Genomic DNA, 10,986 nt, shown 5'->3' with positions numbered 1-10,986 from the left:
CCGTCCCTCCAGGCTGCCACCACGTCCACACACGGGTACGCGATCCTCACAGTTCCCGGATCCGAACAACAATCCGACAGGCCCCTCCACGGAGACACGGACATTCCATACGTCCCATCGCATCTCCCCCCCGGTCTTCCAGGCATCCATCCGCCCATTCATCCATACGAGTCGCAATACAAAGTACACACACCTGCCGCCTGAGCCTGGGATCCCTCCCCAGCCTACCATTCATTCACTCATCATCGACGTTGGCATCCAACAGGAAATCGCCGTGGTTCCCTCGGCCCCCAATTCGTCGCCTCCCCCTTGCGTGCTCCGGTCCGGCACGAGCAGAGCCAACCATGCGCATCTTCTCCCGCAGCAAGAGGAGAGATGCCGGCGTGGACAGGACTTCTGCGGCGAGTAGTAAAAGCGCCGCCCTCCGCCAGAGCGTGCAGCAGTCCCAGACCCAGGCTTTGATGTCATATTGCTCCCCCGTGGGAATGCTCGTCGGCCCCTCTTCACCCTCACCGTCCCCTTCTTCTACCGCTCCCTGCTCTTCCTCCAAGTCCAAGTCCAAGTCCAGGAAAAAGGACTCCAGCAGCAGCAGCAAGGGCTCCGAAGCTGCCGCTTCCCACCAGCAGCGGCATTACAACATGTACATTCACCACCACCATTCCGCACATACAGAGGGCGGCACCACCCCCTCCTCCTCCCCCGTGTCTGAAGGCCGGGCGCCTTCGTACGAAGCCTCCTGCCGCTCCGGCACCTCCACTCCTGCGGCCACCCGGGACGGATCCGCCTCCGCCGCCCACTCCTCCCTCACAATCCCCACCCGCGCCGACGCCGACCCGCTCTCCGTCCGCACCGCCGTCGTCGGCCTCCTCGCCGCCTCGACCCGGGCCGCGCTCACCCTCTCGTCGCTCAACACGCAGCCCCTGTGCGCCACTCGCGCCCTCGAGGTCCCCGCGCGCGAGCTCAAGTACCTGCGCCTCACCACGCAGCTCCTGCACAAGCACCTGCGCCGCGCCGAGCTGCGCCGCCTCGACCGCCCCTCCCGCGCCGCCCTCGTCGACGTCGACGTCGTCGTCGCCTTGCTCACCGCCGCGGCCATGACCGTCTCCGAGCTCGATGCCCGCCTCGCCGACCTCGACCGCGAGGTCCGCACCGCCCTCCCCGCCGGCGCCCTCCTCGTCGACGTGTGCGCCCGCCGGGCCCGCGCCCTCGCCAAGGACGCCAACCGCATCGTCATGCTCGACTTCGTCATGACCAAGCTGCTCAGCGTCCTGCAGGTCGACTCCGAGGCCGAGGCGCTGCGCCACCGCGCGCAGGCCAAGGACTCCATCGCCGACATGCTGCAGGCCGACATTGCGCTCGCCGCTCGCATGGCCCACCTGCAGGATGCCTTTGGCGCCAAGGCCACCGTCTCGCCGGCGCGCCTCCACGAGATCGCCAGTCGCCCTCCGCCCGCGTATTCGGTGCCCTGCCCAAACTCGCACGACGAGCTGCCCGACTACGACGAGGCCACCTCCTCCAACGGCGGGCGCGACGGCTCCGTCGCCATCCCCGCCCAGGCCTGGAGCCCCTTCTCCGGCCTCACGCTCGATGACCTGCCGTCCGTGCGACTCATCCCCGTCCCGCTTATGCACACCGAACTGCGCGCGGGTGAGTTCTACCAAGCGGCCTACGTCGATCAAGTGGACGAGGCTCTCCAGCTGCTGGCCGAGGCCAGTGCGCGCAACAAGGCCAAGTCGCTCACGCAGGTCCTTGGCTTCGCCTGAACGGACGCGCCCAAGGGCCCCGTGCGCAGATCGAACAACACGAAAAAAGCAACGCACTGAAATTTGACGACGGAATGCCATGGGGGATACCATTTTTGTTTTGAATTAGCGGGCGTTTGACAGTTACCCATTTCCACGGGCTAGTTGCTCCATGCGCCCAACGTTGGACATGATGCACTTCACGATACCAGTTCCTTGAGCGAGAGGCCAAAGCTGCCCGCTGAAAGTTGATTACTAGTTAATGTTTGCGACATATGATCTGTTCTCTAATAGACGTGTAATTTATGTCACGTATGTCCGATATTTTCATCTTATATCCCGATGCGCCAATAGCATATGTACCAAAGAAACCATATTCACGTGCAGCCGTGAGTCGCTGCGACCCCCTGCAGTGCTTTATTTATGCCAATCTCTCATGTGGTCGTGGCGTTGTTCGAATACAGCTGCAGTCTGCCGCCCGCACCACAGTATACCTTTTTGTCACCCGGGCAGAGCAAGCTGCACTGCGAGTTTGTGACATTCTTGCCGGGTGTGGCACCCGTGTTGCCAGCCAGGTTGAGCTTGTTGCCGCACCAACATTCGCGACCATATTCGACACCCGCCCACTTGTACATGTAGCACTTCTGCAGGCACAGGTCGATGGTCATGCTGGTGCCGTTGTTGTACACTTGCTTCTCCATGAGCTTGCCTGAAGACGGCTCCTGAACGCAAGAGTAGTACGTAAAGTTGGCATTGCCCGGCCACACAATGGGTCCGGTAGGCGTGGGCGATGCTGACGTTGTGGAGGTGGAGGTAGAGGTTGTGGTACTGAGGCTTGTGCTGCTCGTAGAACTTGAAGACGTAGTCGTGGTCGATGTTTGAGCCGAAGAGGACGAGGACGTTGACGTGGCAGCAGCGCTGGAGCTCGTGCTGCTCGTAGAGCTTGTGCTGTCTGCGGCACTCGAAGACGTACTTGTGGTAGGCGTCTGAGAGGACGAGGTCGTCGAGGTGGTAGGAGTGCTGGAGCTCGTGCTGTTCGTGGAGACCGACGTTGTGGCAGTGGTCGGCGCCAGAGTAGAGGAATCTGAACTTGTCAGAGTGGTGGGCGCCGCTGAACTAGAAGAACTAGAGGCTGGCGCGGCCGACGCACTGGTCGTGTTGACGGCTGCAGCAGACGTCGAACTCGACGACACAGGCGCAAGCATGTACAGTTGCAGCCTGTTGCCCGCGCCACAGTACGTGGACTTGTCACCGGGACAGAGGAACGAGCAGTCGCCCTGGTTCGTGGCCTTGACGCTCCCAGCTTGCAGAGCGTTGCCGCAGTAGCACTCGCGTCCATACTCGACACCAAAGTACGTAAAGCCGATGCAGAACGCGGAGCAGGACTCAAGGGTCATGGCGTCGTTGGCGTATGTCTTGTCCTTCAACGCGCGGGAATTGGTCGCCTCAGTCCAGCAACCCTGGAAGGCAAATGCGCCGACGGTGGGCTTGATGGCAGGGCCGGTTGGTGTCGGAGTAGCCGAGCTGCTGGTGCTTGTGCTGGTAGTGGTTGTGAGCGTTGCCGGGCTGCTGCTGCTGATATTGGCGGGAGCCGTGGATGTTGCCGACAGGGCCGTGTCTACTAGTGAAGCAGACGAGGTGGACGAAGTCTGGTTAGACGAGGGGAGCATGTACAACTCGAGCCTGCTTCCAGCACCGCAGTATTCGCTCTTGTCGCCAGGGCAAGGGAAGTAGCAGTCGTCCTGGTTGTCAGCCTTCACGCTGCCTGCGCGTAGGGCATTGCCGCAGTAGCATTCTCGGCCGTACTCGACACCAAAGTAAGTGAAGGCGTCGCAGAACGAGGCGCACGATTCCAACGTCATCGTATCGGCGGCGAATGTCTTGTCAGAGAGGGCCCGACCGTTGTTGGTCTCGGTCCAGCATCCCTGACGAGTAAACTTGCCAACGGTCTGTTTCCTTGAAGGACCCGTGGGAGTCGGCGTCGCCGAGGTGGTGGGAGTTGTGGGAGTCGTTACCGTGGTGGAGTCCGTCGCGGGAGTAGACGAGGTGGCGGGGGCCGATGACGACGAGCTGGAAACCTGGCTGCCGAGCTTGTAGACGTTCAGTCGAGACGAGCCACCACAGTACTCAGTCGAGTTGTCTGTCTAATGTCAGGCAAGCCCACCAGGTGTTTGATCGAGCATCAGTTCACTTACCATTGCACAGCATGCCGCAGTCCTTGTCCGGCGCAGGGACCGAGCCTGCGCCGAGGGCATTGCCGCACCAACACTCGCCGCCGTACTCCACGCCGGCGTACGTGTACGAGTTGACCTTGCAGGCATTGACGCAGTTCGCGACCGTCTTCTTAGCGACGGCTGCGCCGTTGGGGAGCGCACGGCCATTGGTGCCTTCAGTGTAGCAGCCGATGCTGCCGTAGCCGGAGACGCCAGGGTTGACAATGGGACCCGAGGTGGGAGGCTTGGTAGAGTTTCCATCCCATTGTAGAGAGTCGGCGAAAAGTGACATGAAGGTATTGCCCGACAGTTCGTTCGCGCCGTTACCACCACACGTCTGCTGGACATCACCAGAGCAGTAAAAGTTGCAGTTTACGTCGTCCACCTTGTTGAGCGGGATGGTGTTGCCGCCCCAACATTCACGATGGTACTGGGTACCGCAGAAAACATTGCCCTTGCCGTTGCAAGCGGTGATACACTGGGCATTAGTGAGGCTGTCGTTGGCAAAGAGCTGGTTTGGCAGTTGGCGGCCGGGGGTGTTGTCCTGGAAGCAGCCCACGTAGCGGTACTGCCCCTGCCCATTGGGCAGCAGAGGGGCCGCCTGCTCGGCAACGGCGTTGCAGAAGAACTGGATGAACTGCTTTCCCAGCTTGGGGTCGTTGGTGTTGAGCGTCCACTGCGCCGTTCCGTTGTATGGGTCGACGTTCCACTGTGACTTGGGCACGGTGCAGGTGAGGGTCGCGTTGCCGCTCTCGCCGGGGGCGAGCGACGTGCCTTCCGCAAGGTCAATCTGGTTGGCGGCTCGGATGAGTCCAGGAACGCCAAACGGAGGCTTGGACACCGTCAGGGAGAGCTTGACGCCATCCGTGGGAGCGGTGTTGGTGATGCGGAACTTGAGAGACCTCGACGTGTTCTCCGTGACGTTGCCGAACGTGAAGGCAGTGCTGTTGTCAAACTTGACCCAACCACTGCCGTCGGGCGTTTGGAACTCAAGCAGGGCACTTGCGGCCGGGCCAGACGAGCCGGCGATGGAGACGGTCGCATTGCCGCCGTTGCTCACAAACTTGACAAATCCAGAATACGTGCCGCTGGTCGAGGAGTCGAAGACGACGTTGACAGTAGCGCCCTGGTTCGCGGCAACGGCCGTGGGGATCTGCTTCAACGTGAACTTGCCAACGACTAGGTCGCCTTGACCGCTCCACGATGCGTACGGGCCAGTCGAGCTCGTGCTCGAGTACAGAACCTGCGTGATGGACAGGGGGGCGTTGCCCCTGTTGGAGACAACGAGGGTCTCTGTGACGCCGTTGGGGTCATCTCCCGTCACGACACCCTTGAAGGTGATGGTGTTCGGGCTGAGGCCGAGGAGAGCCCCCGAACTCTGGCCTGTACCAGTGAGACGCGTGTGGGTGCTTGTGCTGTAGCCGGCAATGCTGTTGGTGGTGTTGACGAGGATATCATCGGAGATGAAGCCGACGCTGGTGGGCTTGAAGATGCCGTTGAACGTAAACGACTGACCCTTGGGGACCTGGACCGGCAGCGTGGGAACACCAGAGACCTGGAAGTTGGTGGGGTCGTCTAGCGCGATGCCGGTGACGGTGACGTCAATGTTGGCCGTGCAGCTGATTGGCTTGGAGGCGCTGCTGTTGGCGATATCGACGTTGCCGAAGTCGACGGGTGAGGTGCAGTTCAAGGGGACGTTGACGGGGGAGCCAAAGCCGTAGACGAAGCCCTGGTTCGTGCCGACGTAGACGGTGCCGTCGCCAAAGACGGGCCGGGTGAACTTCATCGTGCCGGGGATGTTGAAGGAGTTGATCATGACCAGCTTGTCATCCTTGGGGACAGCATTGTAGATCTTGAGATTCAGGCCCTGGACGTCCGTGACCCAGAGCAGACCGGTGCCCGGCTGGCCGTTGAGCGACGTGACAGTACCGTGGCTGACGCCGAGGATGTAGGCGTTGGCAGCGGGCGACTCGGCGACCTTGGTGAAAGAAGCCTTGCCGCCATTGCACGAAAATTTGAAGACGGCCGTGGGGTACTGAATAACGTTGATGTAGATGTATCCACCTTCCAGGGGATAGACGCCAGCGCCGGCGTAGACCGAGTTGGGGTTCTGGTAGACCTGGATGGCGTCGTCCAGGCCATCGGCGCCGTTTCTGTAGCCGCCAAGGTTGTCGAGGTTGAGCCAGTACGTCTTGCCGCTCTTGCCCGTGACAACGCCGATGCGCCTGGCGTCACCGCAAGAGAATGCCGATGGCAGAATCTCCAAGGGGCTCGTGCCGAGATCCTTGTCTGCACCGTCCAGCGCCTGTTTTTCCCACGGCATGAAGAAGTCGACCAGGTTCAAGCTGCCGTCCGTGTTCTGGGTCATGTGGATGGCGGCCTCCTCCAGAGACGTGGGCGGGTTGTAGCCCTTGACGGGGACGTTGGCCAACTGAGACGCGTAGCCGTTGCCGGTGGCGGCCCAGATAGAACCAGCGTCGTCGGAAGCCAGACCACCGCCAGACATCCAAATACCACCGCCCTTGATGGTGTTAGGCACGCCTTGGCCCTCGGTAGCCCACTTCTCGACAATCTTGCCCTGCTTGTCCCAGCCAACGATCCAGCCGGTGAAGTTGTACTGGACGCAGTGCGACGCAAAGCCGGCGTAGATGTAACCGCCGGTGAGCAGAAGAGCCGGGCGCTGGTGGTGGATGCCGCCGGTGAACATACGGGTGGGGTTGTTACGCGCGATGAGTCCCTCGAGGTCGATGGGGAAGCCGGGCTTCTCGGAAAGGTCGTTGAGGTCAATGGCATGGACGTAGTATCGGCCATTGGGGCGTCCCTGAGCGCCGTTGCCGCCGTTTTGGTTGAGATAGGTCTTTGCCGTGAGGTAGAGCGTCTCGGTGTCGGGGTCAATGACACCAGTGGAGGTGACGCCGACGGTGGGGTTGATGTCCACGCAGCCGTCGAGATCAGCCGTGAGAAAGGGAATGTGTAGGTTGCGAGAGGCGACGATCTCGCCCGTCTTTGCGTCGAGCTTGTAGAGGTTGTTCTGCGTGGTAGCCCAGTAGACGTACTGCTTGGTGCCGCTCTTGGGGGTGTAAACGAGCGGCTGAGAGAAGATCTGCTCCGGGTTGCCATTGTACTGGCCGGGAAGTTTTGTCTTGAAAAGCTGTCCAAACTGTGAGCTTCCTACAACAGCCGGGTCCATGTTGTGGTTCCTGGGCCATAGTTGTGTCAGCGGCGGCGCGACCCAATGTCAAGCGAGAGAAGGGCTCACGTCTGGTAACCAGCCCGGGTGTTGTCACCTCCCCAGGTGATGGTATCCGTCGAGGCCAGCCCGTGAGCCAGCCCGGCGAGGGCGGCCACGAACACAGCGCAGACGGCTTTCATGTTGGCGACGACAGGGGTATGGATGTAACGAGCGTAGCTGTCATCGACGACGTGCTCTTCCTCCCTGTAGCGAGGGGAGAAGGCGGTCGGTATATCGTCACCTACTCTGCACAGCGAACGAAGAGCAGGATGGGCGAGCGAAGGGGAGATCCCACGGCGGCGGCCATGGTGTCGATGGGGCCGGGCCGCCGTCTTATTCTCTCGGTGGTCTCTCGGGCGGATGGGCGACCCGAGCGATGGCACCGTTCAACCATTGCGGAAGCTCGACGATGGGTCGTGGGGCGTGGGTGCCGGGAAATTTGCAGCGACCGGGGCTCTGGACTCGGGCTCCCAAGTTCGGGATGCACCTGGCACCTGCAGCCTCGATTCGTCAATGCTGCAGGCGACGGGTGCAGTGAGCCGGGCTGTGCCACTGGCGGGGGGAGGGTGGAGGGCGGAGGGCCAGGTACAGACTACGAGGTACTGCCCTGCGAGGAAGGCCGTTAGAAGGTACATGCCTACTGCGGCGAACGGGAGAACACTCCCCCCAGCTCTGGGCATGCCCAGCCAGCGTCGAACGCCCGCTGAGGGTGTGGACCTGCGGTTCCTCAGGTGGGAACCCGCAGGCGGATAGGCGCAGGTGAGAATCGGTGGCCTGGCGTGGATGGACCTAACATGAATGGATCTCGCCCGGGCCAGGCCCCCCGAGCCGCCGGCTCAGCCTGGGCTGCGCAGACTCGAGCCCTGTGAGGTGCGGTGAGGTGAGGTGAGCGCTCCAGCTAACACGGGACGGGAGTCGGCGCGAACGGTGCGGTGCCTGCCCCCGCTGAGGCGCCGCTTCCCACGGCGGTGCGCTGTCGGGTGTGCCTGAGCGTTTTTGGTGGCCCCGGCGCCGCCCCTGGATGGAAAGCTCGGCGCCATTTTCGCACACGCTTAGGGGGGGGGGCTCCCTTTGTGCCGGCGCCGTTGGTGTGTCCCCCCCGGCGCCGTTGGTGTGTCCCCCCCGGCGACCTTGGCACACCCTGACGATGGGCCCATCCAATGGCGACGACGCGCCGCGCCGGCTAGCGCGCCGAGCTAGCGGCTTCTGGGCAGCCCAAGAGGGCGCGCCGGACAGGGGATATCGAGGTCCTTCCTGCCTTACTTCGTACTGCGGATGGGATGGGAGGTGTCTAAATTTGTGCCCATCGGGTTGTTGCGAGCGAGGGGCGTGCGTGCGTGGGCGCTGGGCGCTACGGTGCGGTAGGAACGACTTTTCTCGTTTTGCTTTGTTCTTCATAGAGGCCCGCCCGGTCGACGACGGCGGCCCTGTTGGTTCGAGTGTCGAGGTTGCTACTGTACCTACCTAGTTGGTGGGTTTGCGAATCTGTGCCTCCATCCTACCTACCTATCTGCCTACCTGTGCTTTCCTTTGTGCTGGCGCCATGGAAAGACCCCGAGCCGCACCACGGATGAGGCCACGACTTTTGTCGCCATCCATGCCGTTCGTTGCCGTGATTCTCACAGGAGCGTTGCATCGCATCTCAGACACGGCGCCGCCGCAGCCGCGCCGCCGTGGTAGGTACGTTCTCGGCGCGGGAACTAACAATGCTTTGTTCGTTCGCCTTTCCCACCACCCAGTAAGTAGAGCAGCTTCGTTCCCGACGGCCATTGCCACGCTTGGAACAGCGTTGTCGCCAAGGAACGCACCCAAGCACTTCGCAGTCGTAGTGCGTCTGCCAGCGTGACGGATCATCGATCGTCTCGTATTCCAGACCCGAGTCGCGCCGCACTGGCGCAGCCGGCAGGCTCCGCCGGCACCACTGCTCCCACAATCCTGCCTGCCACCACGCCACACCCTTCTGCCGACGAAGCGCGGCGCTTCTCATCCGCGCCCAATTCTCGACCAGCAGGTCTCGCCTCGGCCACGCGAAGTGCTTGTGTCGCTCGACGGCCGAATCAGGCGCTGCCCAGTGGTGCGGCTGTGTCAATATATTGATCTCGCCCTCTGGTCTCGTCTCCCGACACCCTCGTCCTCCGACTCACCAAGTTTTCCTTTGCGCCCCGCCGCCCCGTCGGTGTGCCCGTATACGTGGAAGCCAGATCCGATCCGGACCCTCAGCCCCCCTGGCCCACGTGCGACGCTATGTTTCCGTAGCCTCATCGCGGACAATGATAGTCTGTCCATTCTTTGCATGGTCACGATGGCGGTCCGTTGTCGGGACTCTAGGCTGTCCGAGCTGGATGTGCAATCGGTCAAGGCCTTGTCGCGCATCCCGATGCATATTTCGTGCGACACGAGATCTCGCCTACCATGCAAAATGCCGTTGCCACATTGCTACCAGGCATGGGGGTCGACATGTTGCCGACGCACTGCATGGGAGCAGGCGTTTCTGTGCGCAGGCACCCGCTGCAAGGGACGTCTACAATACAGTGCAATGTAGCAGTACCTCCTTCCGGAGGCTTTCAGCCCTGTCAGGAAAAGTCCTGGGACTGTGCTCCAGCCGCTCTGCCGAAAAAGAAAAAAAAACCGTGACCGTGACGCCCGCACGCCTCGACGCCTCACCTGCCGGTACCTGACACTTGGGTTCGGTAGCCTTCTCAGCCGCCCGGCGCGAGAAGAGTCTAGTCTCTGATGGTGCCCCCCAGCCCTGGCGATGTCGGTGCCGGGAAGACATGCTCATCCTGATCCCAGCCCGCGGCAATGCCGTGTGCGACGTCGCTGGGACATGCCCGTTGCGTGCACTGGGATGTCGCGGAAAACAACATCAACTCATGTCGTGTGAGGCGGCATGCAAACCACGAACTGCTTTGAACCAAGGAGCCGCGTGATCCATGCTGACGTGTTTGCCGGTGCCCCAGACAGATGTCTGCGTTGTGCCTCAGGCCACGCGGTTCTTCACTTTGAACCACCAACAGCATTCAGCACGAGCTATCGAAACACATAACATTAGTATGTGATTTAGTGTGCCTTCAGCCCTGGCCTTGTTTCTTGGCCGCCAGTCATGTTTATCAACTGGGTTGGCTGCCTGGCTCCCTCTGCAATCTCTTGAAGAAAGCGGCTGGGTCAAACGAAAACTCACTCACTATGCACCTTGAAGGCTTTGTTGTGTCTGGGAAGGTAGGGTCATCCAAGGCCTGCATATACCTGCGTGGTTCCTAGCTATCGTCAACTTGCCTCCCACTGCAGGTTTGTCAAGATGAAGATGGACCCAACAGGTCAATTCCAGCGAGCACTGTTCTGCGAGAGGCTATTGAACTCGATGAGCCGCGAAGCCAACCGACAGGCCGAAGGTGGTAACACGATTGTCATGATCGATATGCAGCTGCGTCATGGCTGCAGGAACTCATTTCCCGTGCGGGTAGCCGCATCACATTGCACAAAGACCTGGGGTCCGGGCCAGCCTCGAACTCAACTTGACGTTGCCACCGGCATCTTGTTTGCTGCAGCATTCGCGCTCGGGCGCGGCAGCCTCTTACAGCGGCGAAATCGCCTCGGCACGTTCAAGGTTGCTGAAGCCGCGCTGTGGCTTAGATGCGCAGCCAACAGCGGCGTCGGGTCATTTCTCTGGCGGCTGCCCCTGTGACGACGCGCAAGCCATGGCGAGTTCCTGCAAGTATCAGGGGCACGGCAAGCGGCTCGAGGCATTGCAAGGGGACTACGAGCGCCACCGTACCTGACTCCTCCTGAACACGAAAAA

The 10,986-nt window shown here is 61.5% G+C and overlaps 2 protein-coding genes across 2 annotated transcripts; one reads left to right on the top strand and one right to left on the bottom strand.

Annotated features, from left to right (window-relative positions):
- Nucleotides 1–344: 344 nt before the first annotated feature.
- On the top strand, nt 345–1,763 carry JDV02_002477 (uncharacterized protein; the record flags this gene model as incomplete). Its single annotated transcript, XM_047983507.1, has 2 exons — nt 345–491; nt 552–1,763. The coding sequence occupies 2 exons, from the start codon at nt 345–347 to the stop codon at nt 1,761–1,763; spliced, it is 1,359 nt and encodes a 452-aa protein (XP_047839478.1).
- A 200-nt stretch (nt 1,764–1,963) lies between these two features.
- On the bottom strand, nt 1,964–7,572 carry JDV02_002476 (uncharacterized protein). Its single transcript, XM_047983506.1, has 3 exons — nt 7,215–7,572; nt 3,938–7,155; nt 1,964–3,882 (listed from the first exon to the last, which is right to left on the bottom strand). Exons 1-3 carry the CDS (start codon nt 7,325–7,327, stop codon nt 2,177–2,179), a joined length of 5,037 nt encoding a protein of 1,678 aa, XP_047839477.1. The 5' UTR covers nt 7,328–7,572; the 3' UTR covers nt 1,964–2,176.
- Nucleotides 7,573–10,986: the final 3,414 nt, after the last annotated feature.

Source organism: Purpureocillium takamizusanense, chromosome 2 (assembly GCF_022605165.1).
Source record: "Purpureocillium takamizusanense chromosome 2, complete sequence".
NCBI lineage: Eukaryota > Fungi > Ascomycota > Sordariomycetes > Hypocreales > Ophiocordycipitaceae > Purpureocillium > Purpureocillium takamizusanense.
The sequence above is the reverse complement of the archived record's forward strand: the minus strand, read 5'-3'. Positions and strand labels throughout refer to the sequence as shown.

What these genes read in the sequence shown, in the direction of transcription:
- JDV02_002476 (XM_047983506.1), bottom strand. Translation starts at nt 7,327, where the DNA reads ATGAAAGCCGTCTGCGCTGTGTTCGTGGCCGCCCTCGCCGGGCTGGCT. An exon ending in ACCCGGGCTGGTTACCAGAC is followed by an intron (nt 7,156 to 7,214) that starts GTGAGCCCTTCT and finishes ACTATGGCCCAG; the next exon opens with GAACCACAACATGGACCCGG. An exon ending in CTGCGGCATGCTGTGCAATG is followed by an intron (nt 3,883 to 3,937) that starts GTAAGTGAACTG and finishes GACATTAGACAG; the next exon opens with ACAACTCGACTGAGTACTGT.